The 26,245-nt window shown below is 38.6% G+C and overlaps 1 protein-coding gene across 1 annotated transcript in view; it reads right to left on the reverse strand.

Moving 5' to 3' along the window:
* LOC127661473 (cystic fibrosis transmembrane conductance regulator-like) overlaps positions 1–26,245 on the reverse strand; it is a 42,317-nt gene that overhangs the window by 13,982 nt on the left and 2,090 nt on the right. Inside the window, 17 exon segments of the mRNA XM_052152214.1 lie at positions 406–556; positions 966–1,045; positions 1,151–1,376; positions 1,378–1,417; positions 2,098–2,255; positions 3,405–4,101; positions 4,714–4,800; positions 10,110–10,204; positions 12,337–12,528; positions 14,052–14,228; positions 15,650–15,742; positions 16,046–16,292; positions 23,198–23,323; positions 23,975–24,138; positions 25,024–25,113; positions 25,261–25,476; positions 25,689–25,800. Coding sequence (XP_052008174.1) covers positions 406–556; positions 966–1,045; positions 1,151–1,376; positions 1,378–1,417; positions 2,098–2,255; positions 3,405–4,101; positions 4,714–4,800; positions 10,110–10,204; positions 12,337–12,528; positions 14,052–14,228; positions 15,650–15,742; positions 16,046–16,292; positions 23,198–23,323; positions 23,975–24,138; positions 25,024–25,113; positions 25,261–25,476; positions 25,689–25,800 — 2,951 coding nt within the window.

Below are 26,245 nucleotides of genomic sequence, written 5' to 3' on the forward strand. Positions count from 1 at the left end.
CAAGAGAGTTAGAACTTCCTTCAGTAACCCCTCAAAACAGAATAGGTGCATGACACCCCAACTGCTGCAACTGGCCATAGTTGATTGATTTGTGGAGAGAGACAAAGCACTGACCACACACCCAATGCCATTTCCTCTGAGATATCCTTTCCCTTTCTGGTTGATTCATACATCCTCTGCTCCTCCCCTGTTTTCGGACCTAGCACTGACCTACCATCAGTGCCCTGTTTAACTGGCCTTCTTATCCCTGGCAGCAAGCCACATGCTAGCACATTCAGCATTACAATCAAAGAGATACACTATGCCCACACAAGTGTGTCAGGGATCCCTTTGCCAACAGCTTATTAGCCTGCAAAAAACTTATCTAACAACTGCATGCAAAGAACGCTCCCTATCTGGTCTTACCTTCTGTCTCCATCTGCTTCAGCTGTTGACCTGTATGCAAAAAGTACTTCCTCATCCCAATGAATATGATAGCCAGGGGAGTAGCTGCAAGAAATATGTATGGCCGGACGATGGACACCACGAGAATACATCCTACCACCACCACAGTCAACTGTAGAAAGAAAAGTAAAGTCTAAAGACAATACATACTCTAATGCAATGAATTTGTCAACATTACAAAGTTATTTTGTCATCAGTTCATGTTGTTTAGATATATTTACAGAGCCACAATATATTACTTATAGTTGATTCTGCATTTTAAGCTGTAATACGAAACAAAATATTGTAACATTGAAAGAATTACACACATCAGCTTTAATTTTGATCTGGTATACTAAGTACATGAATTTGGATTCAGCCTATGATTAGCTGATTCAAGTGTACAGTATTGATCATCAGAGCTAGAAATAAACTCGACTGGCACAAGTAGATCAGCAGATCCTAGACTGAGCAACGCTACACTAAACCCATCTTAAAAGCAATGCTTACAAAAATTAATGTTTATAAGATGAGTCACAAACCTGGACAAAGTCAAACATGAGCAAAGGAAGCATGTCGTCTATAGTGGCCATGTCTTTGGTGAACCTATTCATGATTCGACCTGCAAAAATGACAGCAGGATACTAATAATAAAGCAAGATGTCAAGAAAAGGTGCTGTGATAACAAAGTTTACTTCTATTTATTCTAGCCCAACAGAACACTGACCTGTCTTCATGGGATTAAGCACAGACATTGGTGCCCTGAGGACAGCACGCAACATCTTCTGGTGCAATTTCTTGGAGATTGTGATCATGGTGTGGACAAGAGGAAGACCCCGGAAAAATCCTATAGCCAGGAGGCTCTCTGATGTGGCTACGTAGATGTAGAGAATGTAATAGCTGCTGGTGGGGGTCACAATGATGGCATCGTTTTTTCCAGGTGACGAAATGTTGGAATAATTTGTTATATTTGGGTCGAACCGGTGATGCTCCTCTTTCCAAAGTTCACTGCAAGAAAATAGAGAAAATGCAATATTTTTGGATTGATAAAAATACAATTTCCACCTTTACTGAAGTGAGGTTGACAAATGAATCATATGAAGCTTCACAAAATTCAACAGTGCCTGTCCTTGACAGCTACTGTCAAGCTACTACTAGTTTACATTAACGGACAAAATGAGGTACAGAATAAAACACTTACTCAGTTATAAGAAAAATCCCTGCAACAGAACCTGCAACCTCAAAACACATATGACATAAATATGATTACTAAACCTAAAATAATAGGTATGGGAAGAAAAGACATTATGAAGTGTGCATTTTTTCAATGTTAAAAAACCTATTTCAGGCTATAAGCAGAGACAACCATAAGAACTGTAGGTTGATTTCTCTGAAAAGTGTACAGTAAGCATTGTGGCTCTGTGGCACTATCAAAACATTTCTCTGTGTCTTTGAGCATCCTAACTAGCCCGACACAGCAACATTGGCTAAACCAATTGCATGAGTTTGGGGCGGGACCATTTGTTAGTCCAACCAATGGAAGACACATGGTTGCAATTCCGTTTACGGACTTCAGTTTTAAAAATAATCTTACAGTATTAATAGCACAAGCCAATACACAGACTGTGAATACAGTGGTGGGTACATGTAGATTATAACCCAAAAAATATTCACAAGAAATACACAACAAATATTGCAATTACCTCAATTGCAGCAATAATAAGAATTAAGATCAAAACATAAAGAAGACTTTTGTTATTCGACACATATCTGACATATGTGTTCCATTTTGTCGTTTCAAATGCCTCCTCTATTTCATCAACTAAGCATGCCTACAAAGAAAAGCAAAATAAATTAAGTTGAAGTCTAAGGACAACACCAATATATAATGTAAAGTAATATGTACACAAGTCTAAGAGAATTTGTCCTTAAAAGTATGGTTCAAACAAATATGAAAATTCTCTCATCATTTACTCACCCTCGTGTCGTCCCAGATGTGTATGACATTCTTTCTTCTGCAGAACACAACAAAGGTTTTTAGAAGAAACTTTCAGCTCTGTAGGTCCATACAATTCAAGTGAATGGTGGCCAGAAATTTGAAGGTCCAAAAATCACATAAATGTAGCATAAAAGTAATCCATAAGACTCCAGTGGTTAAATCCATATCTTCAAAAGCAATATGATAGGTGTGGGGGAGAAACAGAACAATATTTAAGTCCTTTTTTTTCATATAAATTCTCCTCCCTGCCCAGTAGGTGGTGATATTCACAAAGAATGTAAATTGCCAAAAACAAAAGAAGAATGTGAAAGTGAAAGTACAGGTTTATAGTAAAAAATAATTAAATATTGATCTGATTCTCACCCACACTTATCATTTTACTTCTGAAGACATAGATTTAACCACCTTGCTTTTATGCTGCCTTTATAGGCTTTTTGTACCTTCAAAGTTCTGGCCATTCACTTGCATTGTATGGACCTACAGAGCTAATATATTCTTCTTAAAATCTTTGTTTGTGTTCAGCAGAAGAAAGAAAGACATAGACATCTGGAATGGCATGAGGGTGAGTGAATGATGGGAGAATTCAAATTTTTGGGTGAACAATCCCTTTAAAGGTGATGTGTGTATTTTTTTCAGAGTTAATATACTTTTACCCCAGCTTAAAATGCAGCAAAAACCCAAAGAAAGCCATTTATAGGTTGATTTCCCCATAACATGTAAATAATATAGCTCTGCGCTATAAAAACTTTGGTCTGTTTGTTTGAGCACCCTGACCAGCCTGACATAGCAATACTATCTCAACCAATAGTGTGAGTTTGGAGCAGGACAATCTGATTTTCCAATCCATGGAAGATGGGGGAGTTTTCGGGAAATATTTTTGCAATTCTATTTGTTGATGCTAGTGGCGCAGAAATTACACACTTCACCTTTAATGAGAGTAGACTTGACAAAAGTGAGGTAGAAGTGCCAGATTTTTCCACACCTCAATTGTCTCTTCCTCTAGGATCCCAGTTATGTCATAGGTGCTGTCTGATAGGCGACGGGTATCACTCTGCGGCACAACAGAGAGCCGTCGATGGAAAGATGACTGAAGGTGGTCACGTCGAGTTGAGTTGACTTGACTTTTTGAGTTGGTCATGAAGGCTAACACTGACTGCCTCCTCTGACCTGCCATATGCACTCCGTGATTATGATATATGTCGCTTCCCATGAAGGACTCGTCCACTAGCTCGTTCTCAGGTACCAAGGAGAACTTTCTGTCAGGTAAAGTCCGTTGTACCTCTTCCTCTGGTACCTGAATGAATGATGCCTTACGAGCTGCTCCGAGAGGGTTCAGGATTACTGAGGGTTTTTGTTCATCTATGTACTTGGGCTTGGAGGGGGGCACCTGACTATAAGAGGGATGCTCAGGTCTTATGCCTCCGCTCTCATCTACTGAGACACGCCGGAGTGTCTCTGTGAGGATGGAGCAACGATGCTTGGCGCTGAAACTGTCATAGGACTCCAAACCCAGAAGCAAAGAGCTGAAATCAGGTCGCTCTGACTGAAGCTTGGAAAAGGTTCCGTAGAAGAAACTTTCGCCATTGTGGAGCAGTAGGATCTTATCAGCCTGCTTCAAGTGGTCAATCTTATTGGTTACTAAGATACGTGTTTTGAAGGCTATCAGCTTACATAGACATCTGAGAAAAGAAATGAACAAGACAATTTTATACATCACAGAGGTTATACGTCACAGTCAAGTTAAGATCAACACCAATATAGTATGGATTGTCATCTTTGGCTGATTTAGTCTCTTAGATTGGTAAGAAGTCAGGACTGGAATTTGCTTTAGAAAGGCTAAAATTAGCTGAATTCTAATCAGAACCTTGAATCACATATTAATCTGTCAGCTTGAAGCATCTAGTTGTGCAGACTAAGGGGCCATTCACACCGAACGTGGTTGTGTTCATCTGCACTGTTTTTTTTTCCCTTTCAATAGTTTTTCTATGTAAAAATGTGCTAGATGGATATCTTGGACCATCTCAAGTTAAAAATAACGAATCGAGACGCTTGTATTTTGTTCTGTAAATTGTGCTGCATCTAGCTTTTTTAGTGCAAGTATGTGTGTATGAATGGCTCCTTAAAGCTACCAAGTCAAAAAGTAAGCAAAGTCAAAAAGCAAAATCACAAAGTCACAATATTAAATATGATATAAATTTGGTGTTATATTCATATTTTAACCTATAAAATCAATAAATCCCTGCTGAAAAGAGTAGTCACTCTTTATGCCAAAAATAATGTAATTTACATACTTGTCAAATATCTCTTTTTCTGTTGCAATATCCAGGTGACTAAAAGGTGCATCCAGCAGGTAAACATCAGCATCTCTATATACAGCCCTGTGCAGATAAAAGAATGGTATTTTTACATTTAAAAAAATATTTCTAATAATTGTATCTAATTTTCTTTTAAAATAATAAAATTTCAGAGTCTAACTGTTATACTTTATTTAAGAATTTTCATACAACAGAGAACCAAGTACAACTGAATTAGTCTTGCTAAAGATAGGCTAGTTTCAGAAGCCAAATGCCTCGTGTTGAAAGTAGACAAGAGTAGGTGTCTCCAGTCAGGGGAGGAGTGAAATAAGTGCTGTCAGGTTGGACAGTTCTCACTTCAGAGGAACAGCCATCTACGAGATCAAAGGCAGATTTCGCATGATTCACGCTCATGTGCTATTTTGCAGATAAAGTGGATGTAATTAAAATTATGTTGCCTTTAAATGAACATGAATATGATGAACTCATCACCCAATGCACCGGTTATTTAATTCCCCCTAAAAGCCATGTTTTTGAGTAAAAAAGACTATATACCCAAAAGACAACCATCAAGTTGTTTAAGCCAATGAGCTTTAAGCTGTGTCTTCAGCAAGTCGGTTCCCTTCGTGCTTGATTGGTAAAAAAGCAACTGCACTGCCTGGCTGCAACAACTGTGGCCACTTCAGACTCGCAAGAGTATTTTTGGCATTCATCGTCATGACATCACCGCATGTCGGACAGATTTCTAACCAGCATGCACCAGCCAGTGATCACCGGTGATTGGTTCTGCACAGAACTCGCTCATCTCAAATGAGCCTAATATATACCATGCTAAATGACTGAAGTTAAGCTATGTAACTCTATGTGGCACAAGCTGATATATACTTTGAACTTGTTATCTGTTAGCCAATCAGCTCACTCACATGTGACATGTTAAGCCCATCTGCTTTCATGGTGTAAGATGATTGGTCCTTTGATGTGTAATTAGGCTGCAAGCATTTTTCTCTGAAAATGCTCAGGTGGTTGCTGGGGCTTTTTCTTCTATTAGCTTGCAGAGTAAGGTCTGCTTTTGGCCATGACACAAGAAGACCATAGCCAAAACTGGCCTGACACACATCTTCTTATGTCATTAGTTTAAATAAATCCACAAATAGCTAGGCTAAATCACTAGTAAAATAAGCTCTGGGATTTCCAAATCCAGGTACATATTATGAGTCAGGTCACTAACCGTTTATGCCTTTTGTCCAAGCAGGACAAGACACACATAGAAATTTAGTTAATTAGCCTTACACTGTTCAGCCAGTGGCCATAGGCAGACCTAGTTTGCCAAGACAAATATCCTATCAATATGTCATACTAGGGCTGGGGAAAAAATGTATTCTGTTACAAATTGTGATTCTTGAGCCAAACAATTTTTAAATCCTCTCCCTGATGAAAAGTCATGTTTATCTTTATGCTACAATGATACATTTAGGAAGCTATATTTTTGCAGTGTCTTGAGACTCACGCGGAACAACCCCCTCCTCCTCGCTGCAAAAGTGCTCCTGAAAGGCACAGCTCTTTGAAGCAGAAAGCAGAGCCTGCGGTTCCACCCGGGTCTGCTCCAAAGAAGGCTCGATTGGAGACACAAAACACTGTTCCCAATCTCCCCACTCCTGTTTGTCGGGAAAGGAATATATTGTTTGCAATATTGTTTGTGTGTATATAATGTAATAAAAAATGCAATGAATGCAAAAAAGAATACAGCACTCTTTGCAAATGCTCACTGAGATCCTCACACATTCTCAATAAAGAGCTCTTTCAAAGCACACACATTATGCGGAACCATTTCCCTATGCTGAGAAACGCATTATATCATATGATGAGCAAACCAAATTGCCCTCTGTACCGTTACACAGACACGTGGCAAGCCCTAATGGGTATTTAGGAATGGCTGCAAAAACATTCTAATGTAGTTATAGGATCCAATTTGCACGCCGGTCACCCCATTTCAATGGCATTCTGTCTTCCACGGTTTCGTACAAAGACAGGCCAATGTTATGAGACGAAATACACAATCTCCTTGTGAAAAGTGCAACAGAGGTTGTGCCAAATTGTCAAGCCCAAAAAGGGTTTTACAGACATAATTTTCTTGTCCCAAAGAATGATGGTGGGCTTCGGCTGATCCTGGATCTAAGACATTTGAATTGCACACCCAAAAAGTGCCCATTCAAAATGATTCCTCAGAAACAGATCTTATTGCATGTACACCCACACAATAGGTTGTGTCGACAGATCTGGATGCGTACTTTCATATCCAAATTTTTGGACATCACAGGATGTTTTTGAGATTAGCATTCAAGGGAAAAGTCCTGCCCTTTGGACTGTCTCTGTCTCCTCGCACTTTCACGGTGCATTCTCGCCCCTCTGAAACTGAGCAGCGTGCGAATCTTGAACTACCTTGACGATTGCCTGTTACTGGCACAATCAGAAGCTCTGTTATACCAGCACAGAGATTTATTGCTTCAACATCTAAACAGCTTTGGCCTCAACTTGAAATGGGTGAAGACCATGCTCCCCCCCAGCCAACAAATCTCCTTTTTGGGAGTCTGCTTCAACTCCACGAGCGGGCCTGCGCACTTCACAAGCAAGTGTGTTCAAGCAATTCTACAGTGTCTGTCTCATTTCAGAATGGGGAGAACACTTCCAATGAAGCTGTTTCAAAAAGCCCTGGGATTTATGGCATCATTCCTTTAGGTCTCTTAGACATGAGACCTCTTCAGTGCTGGCTCAAGCGCCATGTGTCATGGCATGCTTGGTGCAAAGGGCACATCCACATCATTATAACCTGCTGCTGTATAGCTGCTTTAGCAAATTGGACAGCTCCTACCTTTTACCAGTGAGGTGTTGTGCTGGGGCAGGTTGTCAGGTGGAAAGTGTGACTACGGATGCTTCCAACGCAGAGTCCTCTCTGTTTGGAGTGCTTGCTATTTTATTGGCCTAATATATATACTTATGCTCCTCTTTTAAAGGATGTACTCCCCATCTTTTTACACATGTGGCATTCAGGCCCTTGTAATTTACCATAAGTTACAAGCACTTACATTATAAATAAACTCCCTTCCCGACTGGGTTCGTGAAGGAGTTAATTCATACTATATGACTACATTTCATATATTCATTCTGAGTGCTACCCTCCTGGCCCAACACAAGGGTCACTCACCGCGGCATACTTATGTCAGTTGCCATCCCACGAGACTGTGGCGTCATGCTTCATTTCTGGGAGGTTATGTCGTCTAGTGTGGAGTGATGGGATTCTGTTTCCCATATGTGTTAATAAACGCAATGCCAAGTGTACTGAATCGTAAGGGAAAGTCTAAGTTACGTACGTAACCTCGGTTCCCTAAGACGAAGGGAACGAGACATTGCAAACACTAAGACTCAGAGTTCTTGAGGCACGAGCCATGCGCTCCTTGTTCTCAGTCAGAAAGTCTGAGGAAATGGTGTTTGTGCACCTTTTTTTATAGCAGACAGTTTCGCGCCAAAACAGGCGGGGCTCGAACACCATAGCCATTATTATAGAGAGTTTTCAACTAGGTCATATAACAAGGTGTAACCCCCCTCGACTTTCTCTCTGGCCTCTCTCAAAGGATCACACAGAGATGTTATGTTGGACTCATTCATGCAGCACGTTTACTGAGAATACATGAGAAAACACCAATACAGTCATAAAATGTTGCTCATCGGGTCACAAAACTTTGATAGTAGTGTAGATGTATAAATTAATAAAACATATACACAAATGAAGAGACACAATGTATTCTGTGCACTCGCCATGTGCTTGGCATCAAACATGATATATATGGATATAATTGGTACTTAACTTTTTGTTTTCTATGCCCCTAATGTGGATTTAGTTGAATAAAATGTTATTTCAAATTAATTATTTTCATTTGAAAGCAAAATAATGGTTTTTATTTCCCATCTGACCGGAGAGATATTAACCTGCCATTCACCTCAACAGCTTACACAAAACTGAAAGAAATGTCCATCCTCACTCACTTCACAACACTCAACATTGCCAGCAAGTTTCCCCATATCACCACTCAGATGCACATAATCCCCTTTACAATGAACATAGTACAAATATTTAAAAGACCAAATAACCATTTTGGCACAATTCATAACAATTTCTTTTTTAACCTTGTTACAAAGGCACTCCCCATATGCGTTAATATGTCTTGTTCCCTTCTTCCTCTCAGGGAACCGAGGTTACGTACGTAAACGAGACGTACTCACATTCTTTTCTCTGTCAGTCTTCTTGGAGGAATTTGTAAGAATAATTTTGTCTATGTGAACGCCGCATAGGACTATCTCAGGATGCATCTGCAAATAACATGCAATGACATTGGGACTACAGGTGAATTTTCATGCGTGTCATAATTCAGTACAGCCCCAAAAATGGTTCTTGTGCAGGTTTACTCTTTAGTCTCCATTTGTATGTTGCAAAATGATCATTTTGATATTAGTAATAGCCTATAGTTATATATGTTATATTCTAAAGTAACCATATTAGTTTGATAAATTATATATAAATGTTTTTACTAAAATGGACATAGTGCAGCATTATACATAGGTTCCTTTGCACTAACTAGTCGCCTAGCTCAGACAACGCACTGACTGGTCAATCGATTGTTTTGAACTGGTAGTTTTGCACATCCCTACCTTTTACCTGCAAATGATGTCACAGAGTGAAACAATTGTCATGTCAGACTCAACGGTTCTTAGATAGACATTTCTTTCTGTGAAAAAGTTGTTTGTTTTTGTTTATCTTTTTAAGAAGATTCTATATCAAAACAAAAGTCCAAATATTTCAAATCAGCAAGAAAATATCACTGTAATATTGAATCGGGAGATCTGTGGCAATTCTCAGCCATATGTCATACACACATTATCATGCTAAATCTTTCAGAGAGTTAACATGACTGAAATAACATTATGTAATGCACATGAGCGCTGAGTCAGAGCAGCTCTCGCATAAACAATATTGAAGACAATAAAGAGGTTGCGAACTCTAATCTTATTTTGTTTATGGTTGCAAGATTGTATTAAACTGTAAGATTTAACTACATTCAATATACATTTTATGGCTGTATAAATCTAAAAGACATACAAGCTTAAGCTTCATGACGTAACAATGTGTTGTTTTAGTCAATAAAATGTCATACGCATGTAATTTACTTTCTTCGCTAAAGGTTTTGTGGGAAAGAGCAACCATTGAGATTTCGTGAAAGAGGCAAGTGAGGACTTCAGCATGCCCTTTGGCCATTACAGGAGCTGGAGTACATCTGAAGAGTTAAAAGATGTTCAGGTATAGGTGAGGAAATGTGAGAGGTAACCTAAAACATCTATACCTTGCGAGAGCTACACACGCCTTCTGACCCCCACTCAAGTTTAAACCCCCCTCAGCCATAGGAGTCTTATCCTTCTCAGGCAGAGCAGCCAGATCCTAAACATAAAACAAAATACCATCAAAGGAAGTAGCAGAAAGACAGATCAAAATCACAAACACATTTCAAAAGTACACACATTAGTTTTTACCCTAATAACACTAATCTATGTGAGCGGACAATGCAGACCAACATGACTTAGCCTACTGTGCGTTATTTTGCACAGACATACAGGATGAATACTGCATATAGTCTGCATATACATTCTGTGCTTTAAAACCTTCTTGACACCAATTAATGGGAACACAACAAACACTGTGACATTGAGATGAATGATTCTCTGTTAAGGAACTTCTTACCTTGTCATCAACTCTCGCCATCCATAGAAGCATTACAAATAAAAGTGATACAGTTTGAGTGAGACAGACTCTGAAAATAGGGTGACCACTTTGCTTGACCACCCTATTTTTATGAAAAACTCTCTTATGGCTGACATTTTGTGCTTGTCACATAATATTTAGCATGGATAATAGAAATGCCTGAGACATAGCCTGACCTGTGTTCTTGTTCATTTAATTTTCTGACTTTTTTGCCATTGACACACAAGTGCCAGCTTTACAGGTCCCATACAGAGGTTGCACTACAAATATCTGACGGACTAAGTTATAACATTTACATCTCAGTCTATTTTTATCCGTCATATTAGTTACAATTTCCATTATATGTAGTATATTTAATGTTTTCTCGATATAGTCAACCTTTTCTGTTAAAATGACAATGCGTGTTAAGCAATGCATACTTTTAAAAGTGCTTTTACCATATTTAATTTTCTGGCTGAGAGCGAGCAAGCGCTGGAAGTTTTTTTTAGATAAAAAAAAAAAAAGACAAGTGCGGGAAAAGAGGATCACCCTATCTGAAACCCTAGACAAACACAACAGTGGTGAGTATTAGATAACTGTTTTCTTAAAGGTGGAAATGCTGGGGTATGTTAATGCCCAGATACAACATGAATGGGTACTCAAATGCTATTATATCATTGATACAAAGGAAATACATGGACAACACAAGCCCACAAAACTATGGGAAGAGTTTTGTCCAACCTTTACAAAGTCGATATGACTATTTATTAGGGGTTAAGTCTTGAAGGGGCAGAGCATGTTATTCATGTTATTATTTTTATTCTAGCTGGGAGTCTATGGCAACCCATAGAACCGTACATAGGAAAATATAGAATTTTGGCACAGAGGTTTATCTCTTTGACAGTGCTCTACTATGTGAGCTGAGTGGTGCAGTGAATAATGCATTATGCTAACACTGCAAGCACATCCAAATTGGGTGTTCTCCTTTGAGTCTTCATATTGGGCTCACTGCAACATATAACTTGATTTATATTAGCTTGATGCCAATAATTGCTGCTTGCAGCTATATTGTTTAGTGTGCTATCCTAACTATGCACAATCATATGGTTATTTGCATTTTATTATTTCCATTTAGCATTGTTATCACCCTGCTTTCCTCCCCTAACAGACCTGCGGCCAATTTTTGGATTGCGACCCACCAGTTAAGAACCACTGCTCTAGGCCATCTAATGTAAAAAGATAATAACTTTTTAAGTAATGCTTTTTGTTTTGTTATCCAAAAATTGTTAAACATGTTTGCTTTTTTTTTTTTTTGCTTTTGACAAACATAAACTTTTTTGGAAAAGGTCTTGCAATATTTCCCTTGCTGACACTAGACAAATCTTAGTCAATGGCACAGATAAATCTCACACGTCTAGTGCTTGGATGTGAATGTGTTCTCAGCAGAGCTCTCTTCTGACTGGCCTTTTATGTAAGACAATTAAACAAAGAGTTTATAACTCAACACATTGCCTATAGTTGCACATGATTGGCTGATTTGGTATCAACAGATTGAGGGGGAGAAAACCATACTGAGCAGTTTTACATATAACAAAGTTTCTTAGTTCAACTGCCAGGTGAACATTCCATCTAGAGAGAGAGAAAGAGAGAAAGCGAGAGACAGAAGACAGAGGCAAAGCAGGCAAAGTGAGGTCAGGTAATATTGATAAAGGTTATTAAATATACATGAGAAATAGAGAGTGAGAAAGAAAGAGAATCTAAATGAAATGGGAGTAAGACTAAGGAAGTGAGAAAAACAATGAGAGGATTGATGAGCATTCATTTGTCAGTACCTCTTCAAGCTGGCACGCTTTGACCACACTCTTATAGCGATACTCATCATAGGTCAGTCCAAAGAGGATGTTGTCTCGGATTGTGCCAGGCATGATCCAGGCTGTTTGGGAGGAGTAGGAGATTCGACCACTGTGGCGGATCTTCCCAGATGAGGGAACCAGCTCTCCAAGGATGGTCAACAACAATGAGCTCTATAAATACAGATGTTATTTCTGAACAAGAACAATCTTCAGCCTGGTGTAATGAAATTTATGTGAGCATTGCAACATTTCTGCAAAACTGAAATTACGTGCTTCTTAACACGTTTGGCTGCACTTTTCATATGAAATGTCCAGCAGGGGGTGCCAAAACCAAGAAAAATTAGGTTGTAATCAAACAAGATTTTTAAGGATTTAAACGGAGGTTTTTTGTTTCTCCCAACTTGGAATGCCCAATTCCCACTACTTGGTAGATCCTTGCGGTGGCGCAGTTGGTCACCTCAATCCGGGTAGAGGAGGACAAGTCTCAACTGCCTCCACTTTTGAGACTGTCAGTACGCACATCTTATCACATGGCTCGTTGTGCATGACACCACGGAGACTCCGCACGTGGTGGCTCATGCTACTCTCCACGACCCACACACAATTTACCACACGCCCCATTGAGAGCGAGAACCAATAATTGCAACCACGATGAGGTTAACCCATGTGACTCTACCCTCTCTAGCAATCGGGCTAATTTGTTTGCTTAGGAGACCTGGCTGGAGTCACTCAGCACGCCCTGGATTCAAACTCATAAATCCAGGTGTGGTAGTTAGCGTCAGTGCTCGCTGAGCTACCCAGGCCCCGCCCCAGATGTAGGTTTTAATAAAACATACCAACTTAACCAAGTGTCTGAAAATTGAAATGAGTCTTTAACAAAACAGACATCCTTACCCTTAACCAACACCTAACCTTAATGATAGTGATTTAAAATGCAGAAGTGTAATGAAAAGTAAATTTTCCGAAGCAACAACGTAAATTCTCTCTGTCCTGTCACGTTTCAGCTTGAATTCTTGTCTGGTTTTGGACCACAGTCATCCGAGTCCAAAGTCCAATGCTCTATGAGGTGCGCACAAGCTAATCATATTGGAATAAGTGTATATATGTAGGTGGGTCTGTATTACAAGCGTTAAAATGTAAAATTTTTCAAAAGATGCATTAGAGTAAAAGTATCTCAATGTCATAACATAGCAGGGTCTGAGTAATAGAGAAAACCATGTGTTATAAAGTCATAATCAGCCATTGGAGTCATTATTTGTGTGAAACTGACATTTTATAAACACACGTTTGTTGTAGGGCCCCTAGTGTTCATTTCACCTGGAAACTGCAGGGAATTGTACCTGGAAACACGTATAACAACTTTTGCAAAAATGTATATAGTCATGTTTTGACAATGAGACCAGGTTGACAGTCTTACAGTTTTCTTTTAGCAAATGTTCGGTTTCTTTGTATAGAATGTTCACAAATTCTTTTATATTTCCTCACACTGTAGAGTACTGCATGGCTGCCTTTACTTCTATATTTGCTTGCCTCTTTTCCTAAATGTATTGTCTTAACAACAGCAGAAAAACTCAGTTTTTCACATCCTTAAAAATAAAATAAAATAATAACATAAATAATATTATAAATACAAATATAAAACAGTTCATTAATTTAATAAATAAGTAATAAACAGAAATAGTAACTCTTCCCACCTTCCCAGACCCCATCGAACCAGCAACGGCCAACATCTCTCCTTTCTTCAGATTCAAGCTGATATCCTTCAGTACAGGAGTCACATACAGGTGGGTGAAGAAGAGAAATGCATCTCCATTGGGATGGCCATCAGCTTTGTTCTCCTGTTTAATTCTTTCCAAAAGTTCACCAGTACCCTGAGAAAACAAAGATAGAGAGACCTGCTTTAACACATACACATGTCTATGTTTGACTGATCAAACAGATTGACTGTGGATGTAGGGAGAACCCAGTTAAAGAAAAATATTGGGTAATTTCATTCAGACAGGTACCTATACTTTTTGAGTGGTACTATCTATTATCTTTGAGTGGTAAATGGAGTAGCCAAGTCACGTAAAACATGCATTTTAACCTTGATATAAAAATGCTCTGTAATGAGTTTTAAGCTTAGAATATCATGTAATTCTAGTAAAAAAAAAAAAAAGAGCCAGAGCCAAGAGCCAGTTTAGAGAGAAAATACGTCTACAGTACATCACAGTCTAATTGAAAAATAACTAGTTTATGCTGGTTATCTACAGGACCGCCCTTAAGGCAGTGCAACAAAGCCCCCCACCCCCTGTCCTGCACAGCGATGGGCCCTGCGTTCAACCGGCCCCACCCCTTGCTTGGGACGCCCCTGGTTCCCTATACAGGTTCCTACAAGGAAGGGATGATTACAATCTTCCAGAAAGAAAGAGGGCCTGACTCTGGCTTAATCATTTACCTCAGTTAGGCTTTATGAGTCACTGGCCTTGTAGCTACTGAATTGAGCAAGCAATTTGTTTTCAAATAATGTGAAACAGTCAACAAAGGGTACAGCAATTAGTTCTCTAAACCTGCTTCTTAGTCTGTAAAAAGCCACATGAAAAGTCATTATTTGGACTAAATGCTAATTATTGTTCAGGTAGTGTGGGTGAATGCATAAATAATAACCAATAACTAAATCGTATACATAGCCCAGACTGTTCCTCTCAGTTTAAAAAAGTCTACAGGTGTTGAGCCAAGAACAAATTTTTTTTTTTTTCTGGTTGTTTAGTGGGGAAATCGGGCATACAAAAAGCTCAAAATGCACACATAAAAGACTTAAACTTAAAAAAAGTGTCCAATATAATCACAGAATGTTCCAGAATACTTATTTAGGATCATGCTTTACATGTTTAGATCTTGACACAGTCTAATTCTGAAAGACAGACATGTCTGGCTCATGGTAAATATAAAATGCAAGTTTATGCTCATCATTTACTCTTAAAGGGGTAATTTACTCAAAAATGATAATTCATTTCAATTCATAATAAATTACTCACCCTTATGTTGTTCCAAACCCATATGATATTCTTTCCTCCATGGAATACAAAAGGAGATGTTAGACAGAATGACAGCCTCAGGCACCATTCTATTTTATTGCATGTAAAAAGATGCAATGATAGTAAATGGTGACTGAAACTAACATCTCCTTTTATGTTCCATGGAAGAAAGTTAGACATAAAAATTTGGAACAACGTGAAGGTGAGTAAATGATGACTGAGTTTGAATTTTTAGTTGAACTATCCCTTTAAAGACTGTGAATGCCTAACTGTACCTCATCCCAAGAAGCAGTCACATTTTTAAGTTCCAGCTCTGTGATGCTGAGATCATACTCCATTAACATGTATTCTTCCTTGCTGAGAAATTCCTTGAGTAAGTAAAAAACACAGGTTAATGTTTTGGTTACAGTTTTGGATACAGGCAAGATTACAGTACTGCCCGCATTCTCTCAAAGTGTAATACAGATTTTATAGCATTTTACAACAACATAATGATCCCAAGAAGAATGCTCTTCAGAAATATAATATTATCGAGCAGTTCAGAATGTCGTATTGTACTGTAGTAATAATATAAAATATCCACAACTGCATTATGTAACAAAGAATTACAGTCTAGGGCACTAAGAGAATAGGTTACGTTTTTGTGTCACTTGTAGTGTCACAGCACTCACTTCAATCTTCCAAATGAGCTGCATGGTGTCATACCACATCTGGATGGAGCTGGGCAGTTGTCGAGTGATGGTCATCCTTAGCACCATGCAGTAGGAGAGAGTAGTGAATATGCGACGTAGGTTGATACCACGGCTGAGTGCGTGGGGAACCACTGCTGCCACAATCACAAAGATGGCTGAGAAAAAGTAGGCTGAGCTGTAGAAGTAGCGCAGGGAGCCAATCTTCCTGGTCAACTTAACCTCATCCCTAAAAACAGTTTACAGGAACAAGCAAAGACAAACTGAAGGGGAATGCCAGATGGGTCAGATTTTTGGCGTCTATGTCATAAGATGTCAAATAGCTATAAAAACAACAGCACATTGATTCACCAGAACTGAACTAATAACAAAAATACAAAGGCACAGAGAAACAGAGGGAGATTGTGGCTTCAAGTGTCTCTAAGACAACCCTACTGCTCTGATCAATAATCACATGCAAAAGGCTATTATAATATGAAAGAAATAGGAATCAAAACATGTTTAGAAGTAAAATTCAATTAACTGTTTGAATTTTCATCAACTTTTCTTCTCTTATAATAATATATGATAATGACTTTTATCTGATAATGATATTCCAGGTTCCAATACAAATTAAGCTTAATTTGTGGCATTTATGGCAAAACATTGATATCCACAAAAATATTTTTTTGACTTGCTCCTCCTTTTCTTTAAAAAAAAGGCGAAATTCTCTAAGTTAGTTGCAAGAATCGGGGACATCGAGAGATTGATTAATGATCTGGAGTCATCGGAGAGGGAATTAGCTGCTAATCCACTAGTGATCAAAGCAGATTTGCAGCACGTTTGGGAAAAACTGGTAGACCTTTAAAATCGTAATCGGCGAAACAACATCCGAATTGTTAGAATTCCTGAGCATGAGGAGGGCCGAGATAAGGTAAAATTCCTAGACGAGCTCTTTCCGAGTCTCCTCGACATAACAGGCCATAAGATGGAAATCTAGCCAGCTCACAGAGTCCCGGCTCGCAGATCAGCTGAGGGAGATAAGCCCCAATCAATTCTGGTAAAATTTCTGAGATCATCCAATAGAGATCTCATGCTGCACGAGGCGAAGTGTAATGGAAAGCATTTTCTTGCTTCCAGACTTCGTGAATTTGGCAAGAGATAAACGTGATCGATTCAAGGAATGGCAAGAAACTCTTACTTCAACGGAGGATCACTTTTGCACTGTTGTTTCCGGCCAAACTGAGAATAGATACTAATGCAAAATATTTACATTCCAACAGCAAGCATTGTCTTTCACAGAACCATTTGTAAACCATTTGGTATTTCTCATGTGGCCCCCAAGTGAACGGACTCGCTAAATACACACTAACCGTCTTTTTTTTTTTTTGGTTCCGCCTAGCGGCTGGTATTTGTATTGTGTAGTACCACTCCTTCAAGAAACTCTTGCATCGACAGAGGATCACATTTGCACTGATTTTCCTGGCCAAACTGAGAATTGATACTAAGGATGGCAGCAAAATAGTCTTTCATAAAATTGATGGACTGAGGAAGTCATTGTGTGTTTCTCAATTGGCCCCCAAGTCAGCTCATTCACATTTGATTGTTCGAGGAAACTGGGCACCTGTTTTGTTTCTTTCTGTGCTGGTTCCACCTAGCGGCTGGAGTTTGTTTTGTGGAATAACACTCCTTCGGCACAGTTGTGGATGAATTTGCTTGTTCTTTGTGCTTATGCCTCCTATTGGCTGGAGTTTGTTTTGTGGAGTATTTTGTGCAGGTCGTTGGAAGGATTAGGTCATCTGCTGCACTTATGAACAGCCGGCTCACTGAACATTCGTTTGACTAACCAAGGAAGCGGAACAGTTTTTTTTGTGCTAGTCCCACTAGAGGCTGGAGCTTGTTTTTTGTTTTATTTTCTCCGCTTTTTCTCCCCAATAAGCTGTAAGTCCTCATGGTGGAGTAGTGACTCACCTCAATCCGGGTGGCGGAGGACGAATCTCAGTTGCCTCCTTGTCTGAGACTGTCAACCTGTGCATCTTATTACATTGAGCGCATTACCACGGCGACATAGCGCGTGTGGAGGCTTCACACCATCCACCACGGCATCCATGCACAACTCACCCACTGAGAACTAACCACATTATAGTGACCACGAGGAGGTCACCCCATGTGACTCTACCATCCCTATAAACCGAGCCAATTTGGTTGCTTAGGAGACCTGGCTAGAGTCACTCAGCACGCCCTGGATTCTAACTTGCGATTCCAAGGGTGGTAGTCAGCGTCTTTACTCGCTGAGCTACCCAGGCCACAGAGGCTGGAGCTTATTTTGTGGAGGAACAAACCTTCGATACAGTTTTGTGAATGAATCTAAATGTTCTTTGTGTTTATTCTGTCTATTGGCTAGAGTTTGTTTTATAGATTTTTTCTATTATGTAATTCTGTTTCAAAAAATTTGCACTGAAACACCGGACTTGAGCATTCCGACAGTAAAGATGTCATGGACACTATCGTAGGCATCCATGGACTGTTTGAGTTTAGAGGGATGGACCTGTCATTCGTGGGGTTAATGCACACTGTTTGTATTGTTCTGTGGTAAGTTCTAGGTTTGGCTGTTGCACTAATGTCTAAATGACACATGTTAATATGAATGCAATATCTCTCTAAACATGGAATGTGAATAGGTTGGGGCATCCCATAAAAAGGTTTATGCAGGGGTTTATTTTCTTAAACGTAAGAAATATGTTGGCACCCCTCATGATATAATATTGGGAGGTGACTTTAATCTTTTGATGGACACAGTCCTTGATCAAAGTGAAGCAAAAATGTGTAAGCCCCCTAGAGCAACATTGACGCTTCACAGGATGTTTAAAAATCTTGGTCTTGCAGATATTTGGGGACTTTTGAACCCATCTGGTAGAGCTGTCTTTTTCTACCATTCCCTCAGTGAAATCTGCTGGTGGTGAAATTTTTACCTCAGCCATTGATTTTAATAATGCCTTTAAAGAGTTTTATCTTGATCTTTATGGTTCCACATGGGAGAGGGAGTGGTAGTGGCATAGTGGGCTAAAGCACATGACTGTTAGTCAGTCAGAAGGTCGCTGGCTCGATCCCTACAGCCACCACCATTGTGTCCTTGAGCAAAGCACTTAACTCCAGGTTGCTCCGGGGGGATTGTCCCTGTAATAAATGCACTGTAAGTCGCTTTGGATAAAAGTGTCTGTCAAATGCATAAATGTAAATGTAAATGTCCACGTCTTTGTCTACTGATGAAAACATTAGAAACTTTGTGGAACCATTAGAACTCCCTAAATTGATGGCCGAGCAAAAAACAATTAACTTGAATCAGAGATAAACTTGGAGGAGCTTGACGAGGTAATTCAGGCCCTGCCCGCTGAATTTTTTATGCTACAGAATTGGCTCCACTTTTGTTAGATGTTTATACAGAGTCATTAAAGAATGGAAAGCTTCCCCCAACTGGATCAGTCTGATTCTTAAAAAGGACAAAGATCCAAGTGAGTGTAAAAGTTACCGTCCAATTTCTCTGATCCATTATAAATATAGATCAGGTGGGGTTCATTAGGGGCCGCAGCTCTTCTGACAACATTAGGGGTCTCATTAATATCATGTGGTCAGTCGACCAGACCAGACTCCGGTCGCTGCCATCTGACTTGACGCCGAAAAGGAGTTTGATATGGTAGAATGGGATTACCTTTTTAAGATCCTAGAAATATACGGGTTCGGAAATACTTTTATTGGATGGATTAAGTTATTTTCTAGACACCCTGAGCAGCAGTACAAACAAATGGATTGATTTCAGATTATTTTATTCTGGATAGGGCACTCGGCAGAGTTGCCCTCTTTCCCCAAATTGTACTCCTTTGCACTGGAACCATTAGCAGCCACGATAAGAAAGGATGATTTTCCAGGGATGGCGCCGGGAGGCATGGCGCATAAGCTTTTATTTTACGCAGATTATATTTTATTATTTATCTCTGACCCCACTAGATCTATGCCTTGCCTCAACAGAATTATTCATTCCTTTTCTAAGTTCTCAGGATACAGAATCAATTGGAAGCTTTGGCTCCGACAGCGTACTGCCCAGTAATGGATTTTCAACCAGGCGCCTTCCAGTGGCCCAAACAGGGCATTAAGTATTTGGACATTTTATTCCCAGTTAATTTCTGTGATTTAGTTAGAGTTAATTTTGACCCCTTAATAAAAAACTTTTTCGAGCGATATGGGCAAGTGGGCTTCATTAAATTTGTCTATGATTGGGAAGGTTAATGTTATTAAAATTAACTGTATTCCAAAATTCAACAACCTGCTACAATCTCTCCCTGTAGGTGTCCCCCTCTCTTATTTCAAGCAATTTGATAGCATAGTGAAGTCCTTCCTTTGTAATGGTAAGTGTCCCAGATTACATTTCAATAAGTTACATAGGCCGATTGGCAAAGCTGGGCTAGGCCTTCCCAATATTTTGTTTTATTATTATGCATTCGGTCTCAGACATTTGGCGCTTCCAACTGAGAGAGCCCCTCCCTGGTTTTGTATTGAACAGGACGTTCTTGCCCCTATTTTGCCATTGCAAACCCTTTCTATTAAACTAACTGGAGAAGTTAAGTTACACCCCGTTATCTCGCATCTTCACGTGGTATGGACAAAAGTGTTCAGAGTGTTTAATTCGGACATTTATTTAAATGTTGCCTCAAGCATATGGCTGAACCCAAAATTAGTCCCCTTTCTGCTGGTCAGAGTGGATTGTGAGTGAGGTTAATATGCTCGGTAACCTATATGAGAGTGGATTGTTGAGATCCTTTGAAATTATGGTTCAACATTTTAGGATTCCCAGATCTCAGTTCATTAGGTATTTACAGCTGCGCCACCTGCTTTTGACTACATTTGGGAGTATTATACACCCCCCTAAAGTTGCAGATACTCGAGAGTGGTGATTACTGCTTTTGGAAAAGGTCATGAGGCATCAGTGTATTACTCCCTGTTAATTCAGAGTCTGGGGGATGGAGCTTCAACTTATTTCAAGGTATTATGGGAGAAAGATTTAAACTTGGAGTGTGGGCTAGGATTCAAAAAAATGTCAAGTCTACATCTAAAGAAGCAAGGGTGCATCTGATGCAATTTAATATTTTACATATATTCAATTGGACCCCCTCTAGATTGTATAGCCTTGGTCTTAAAGACACACCCACCTGCTGGCGATGCCAATCAGAAGACGGGGACACAACCAATGTTGTTTGGGTGTGTGTTAAGATCCAAGAATTTTGGTTGAGGGTTCAGAGCTTTATATGTGACATATTGGACACTCAATTTTCATTTTGCCCCAGTTCAAGCCAGAGTGATGATCAGCAGATGGATCATCCTCAGGGGATGGATGTCGGCTGGGGCACCCTCGTTTTGGGAGTGGTGCGGAGAGATGGGCGGCATTCGAGGAGGAGATTTATAGAAGGCTGGGAAAATGGGATTTGTTTGAAAGGAAGTAGGGTGGATATTTTGCTTTTTTGTAGGGTTCTCGGGGTGAGGCAGTGGAGAGGGATTTGTAGTTTAGATGTGTATGTGCATTCTTGTTGCTTTGTGAAAGTATACTTTTTTTATATTTTAAAATGTTTTTAATTTTGATGTTCTAATTGTTGGTGACCATTGTTTGTGTGGGGTGGGGATGTTTTGGGGAGGGGCTTAATTTATATAATTTGATTCCATATTTTATGTTTTGTTTGTTTGTTTGTTTTATGAATGGAATCAATAAAAATTGTTAATACCAAACAATACTGAAAATGTCAGTATTCCTATTCTTCAAAAAATTGTAATTGTATTGGAATGGAATGAAAGTCTAGCTGAACATCAGCTGTCTCTACCCATGTGGTTGATATGAATCATGGGAATTCTCTAATATCATTGTACTTTTGTTCATGGACTAGCACAAGTTGTGAAATAAAGGTGTAGTATGGTTTGCACTGATGGGAACAATTCCAACAAAAGGAACAGTTTAAGAGAAGTGCTTTGTCCAATCACATGAACTTATAATACGAGAAAGTGGTAGAGACTGTCTCTTTATATTTAACTTAATTGATCCATTTCTGATTTACATAAAAACGGTGTGCACTCATGATTCTACTGTATACAACCCTTCTAATGTTCAAATAAGTGCCATATTATGCACTAACAGGTTATTGCACATACAGTATAATTTGTATACACTGTACATTAAGAAGTCAAGCAGAGGAACATAATATAGAAATTACTTAAATGAAACATTAAAATACTCAATGTTTCAAAAACAATATGCATGTTAACATGATTTTAGTGTGATAAAAAAGCTTATCTTTAACTAATATTTTCTGTGTAAATTTATACCCAATTTTACAATTTAGTTGCCATGACTATGTAATGTCATCAAACCCTAAAATAAAAAATAAAACTTTACAGCTCAAACAATACATTAGTTTTAACAGAATAAATAATGCTAGTGATTCTATCAAATTTAACTCTTAGCATGAAACCCTCCAATGTTGGCCCCATTCACTTCCATTGTAAGTGCCTCACTGTAACCTATATTTTGTTTTTTTAAAGAAATGGACAGACGAGTTGAAAATATAGTTTGTGGTAATCGATGTTATGCTACAAATGCTGTAGATTGAGCTTAACTTGTATTGAACCCAGAATATTCCTTTAAAGTATAGTTCACCCAAATAGCAAATTCTTGTTCCAAACCTGTTTCACTTTTTTTTTTTTTTCATTTTTCCCAGTCTCCGTCACCAATAGGTTTCATTGTTTGTAAAAAAGATGCAATGAAAATTAATATTTTCTAAGACTGACATACTGTCTAATGTCTCTTTTAGTGTTCCATGAAAGAAAGTCAACTGATTTTGGAACAACATAAGGGTGTGTAAATGATGGCAGAATTTTCATTTCTGGATGAACTATCCCTTTAAATTACTGAATAACTTCAAAAGACTGGAATATATCACTATAGCTCCAGTACCCATTCATTGTAACTGCATTGTATAGACAGACAAGTACACAGGTTTGGAAAAGTGTGTAAATGATGACAGAATTTTCATTTTTAGGTGAAATTATTTAGATATAAATATAATATTTATATTTTATTTGAAATATAGAACTGTGTGTTACATCAGGTCTTACTGTCTTATGTTTTTGATGAGGGTCTCCATTATCTCCTCCCAGCCATAGGCCTTCACCGAATGCAGGTTCTCCATGATCTCTGAGGTCAGAGCCAAGCGCTTATTGGTCAGTATTGCTTTTTGTGTTCTGATGGAGAACAAAAAAAAGGAGGCAGAACATTTGAATGATTTGTCTGTACAGTGCTCTGTGTTCTGTACATAATAACCACTACAATGAGCTGTGGGTGTTTAATACATGTCTTATGAGTGAATGCACTGGACACAGACAGCATGCATACTGAATTGAGCTTCACTGTGAGTATGTGTGATAATCTGTCTCTGTAGCTGCTTTGATCCTCATTGTTTACATTTCTCAAAAGCACAAGACTAACCCGCCTCTTGATTACAGCAGCAGAACTGAACTACATTTCCAAACTTTTCAAAGATTGTAACACACATTTATCACAACTGGAATCTGTGTTTCTGTGGGAGCATTAAAAAAAGACATGGAGAGACATCTCTCAAACAAATCTGTGCCAGTTGAAGGCTTGTTTTAATTGCTGAATAATAAAAAATAAAAAAAAGGTTAAATCAAGATGGTGTCAAAGCTACAACCTACAACCACTTTTATTGCACTATTTTTTACCACTTTAAATGTAATAATTGATTAAGAAAATTTTGCTGAAACTCTGTTAAAAATAAAAACATATACAGTATATTATGGATATTAATTGAAACAAACATGATGTAATAGAAAATATATATAATTAATATATTATTATTATAATTACAATAAGACTTGTAAGGCCCCATTTTATGTGACAGAAAGGCCTGCAAGACACCTAGTAAAGAGATTGCAGCAAGAGCACTGAAGCTATTGACATCAATGTGTTCCCAGATAAGACCTGTACACAGGATGCATTGCAATGGTGATATCCATATAAAATGGGCCATACCCAGGCTCTGTACCAAAAAGGAAAACAAATTGTATATGTATTATGGTACAATGAATACAAGATTGGGATTGTATTAAATTTTACTATTTAGTTCACAGTGATGGGATTAGCTTTAGTGGCTTGCGTACTATAGGTCCATAAAATGAAAGAATCCTAAAAATGTAACCCTTTAAGCTCTGAATGTGTTTTTAAAGATTTCTTATTTCAGTGGCATGCCCATAATTAAAGGCTTATAACTCTCTCTCGCTCTCTCTGCTGAAAGATTTTTTTTTTAAACTGAGCCTTGAGAAATTGACATTTGACATTATATATCTCAGGGTGTAAATAAGGTAGCTCTTTTTTTTTATTTTATTTTGAAAAGCTTTTGTTTTGTTCCCAATCATGTCACCTGTGTTGATATGACAATGCAATCAAAAGTTTTAGCATTACAAAAATTATTTTTTTGATCTGCGCTTAATATTTTTTTATTCACACTTATTATTTTGATTCACACTTATTATTTTTGGATCCGTGACGCAATACTATTGACGGGATTTTGATCCTATATATTTCAGCCCACATAAATTGCTTCAGAGTACTTACAGAGTATTTCAATACTCAAAACCTTGGCTCTATCTTCCCATGAGGTTTTAGAGTTCTGCCATGCTCCCCTCTAAAGCATTTAATCTGTGTTACACTGAAATGCTCTCTTTGAAACATTTTCAAAATCCATTGCTCTGTATAAAAAAATTTCAAAATATCTTCGGTCCATAATTAAGAATTACAGTGGTGCATTTGTAAAGCAATATATTTTAAAGTAGTATTGATCAATATTTTAAACTTCCAAATCTCACAGGTCTATGTGAGAAAAACATCATGGAAAACTGTGGTGATTTGCTCTCGTCACACTTGCCTGATCAAACTTGCCCAGGTTTGCTGACATCAGACTGACCAGCTGACCTGTGCTGATCTTGTCCAGGACTCGGCTAGAAAGTTTCAAAGTCTAAAGACAAAGTTAAGAGAAATTCATATATTTAATGTACAGTCCTTTTGAATATTTTGTGCTATTGATGGTCCACGTTTGAACCATTCTGCAGGCAAAAACAAAACTGGTATCAGAGACAGATAACAGTGATAACTGGATGCAAACCTTTTTGTAGATTATGCTAAAGAGTGCAATCCTGATCTGCATGCCCAATCGGTGCAGTCCAAACATGGCTGGCTGGAGCAAGAGAAAGCGGGCAGTGAAAAGCAATCCGAGGCCCATGGCGAGAAAGTAGCCCATGGCTCGCTCTGGTTCATGTGCTGGGTCAAATGATGCAATTATCCGCCCTAAAACCTGTGGCTGCACTGATTTTGTGGCCTCCTGAAAAACAGTCATGGAAATGGCTGAACAAAAAACACAAAACTTCACATTTTCATGACAATTGTGTAATGGAATGCCTGGAGTCTGGATTTCTGGATATTATAAGCTTAATTAAGAAATGAATAAGAAAATCTATGCTAAAATTTACATTTTAAAGCACTTGCAAATATACAAAAAAACAAGACATATACAGAGACTATTTGGAGACTTACGCCTATATATAGGAGGACGCCAAATAACAGAAAAGGTTGTATGAAGCATCGTGCAAGTGCTCGCAGGAGACTAGGTTTTTTTTTACCAGATCCAACTTCTCTGTCCCATTCCCTGTGTAGAGAAAAAGGGGAAAACTGAATAGAACCGACAAAAAGCTCTTTGCATCCACCCACCCTCAATAAAACTGGTATCGTCCACATAGGTGGGTACACTCCTGTATAACCTGGGTGATTTAGCTAACTAATTAAACAGAGCAAAGGGACCTTGACAAGCATGGGGAAATGCTGGAGACTGTTAATGGAATAAAAAGTTCAAATTCCCAGCAGTACAGCACATTAGAGGAATAAAAGTTTGATCACTCTCCAGGGGCCTGGCACTTTAAAAGGTTGTATTTTATGCCATTAGCAGGGCATTGTCATGAATGTATTGTTGTTTATGTGAGACATGGCAAGAGAGGAACTTTACTGGAGTAGACAGGGTGACATTTAAAGAGGTGGGCTGTTTATTTTATTCTTCTCTTTCCCTTCTTTTGTCAAAAACATCACACAACCACTGT

This window comes from Xyrauchen texanus, chromosome 21 (genome assembly GCF_025860055.1).
Source record: "Xyrauchen texanus isolate HMW12.3.18 chromosome 21, RBS_HiC_50CHRs, whole genome shotgun sequence".
NCBI classification, from domain to species: domain Eukaryota; kingdom Metazoa; phylum Chordata; class Actinopteri; order Cypriniformes; family Catostomidae; genus Xyrauchen; species Xyrauchen texanus.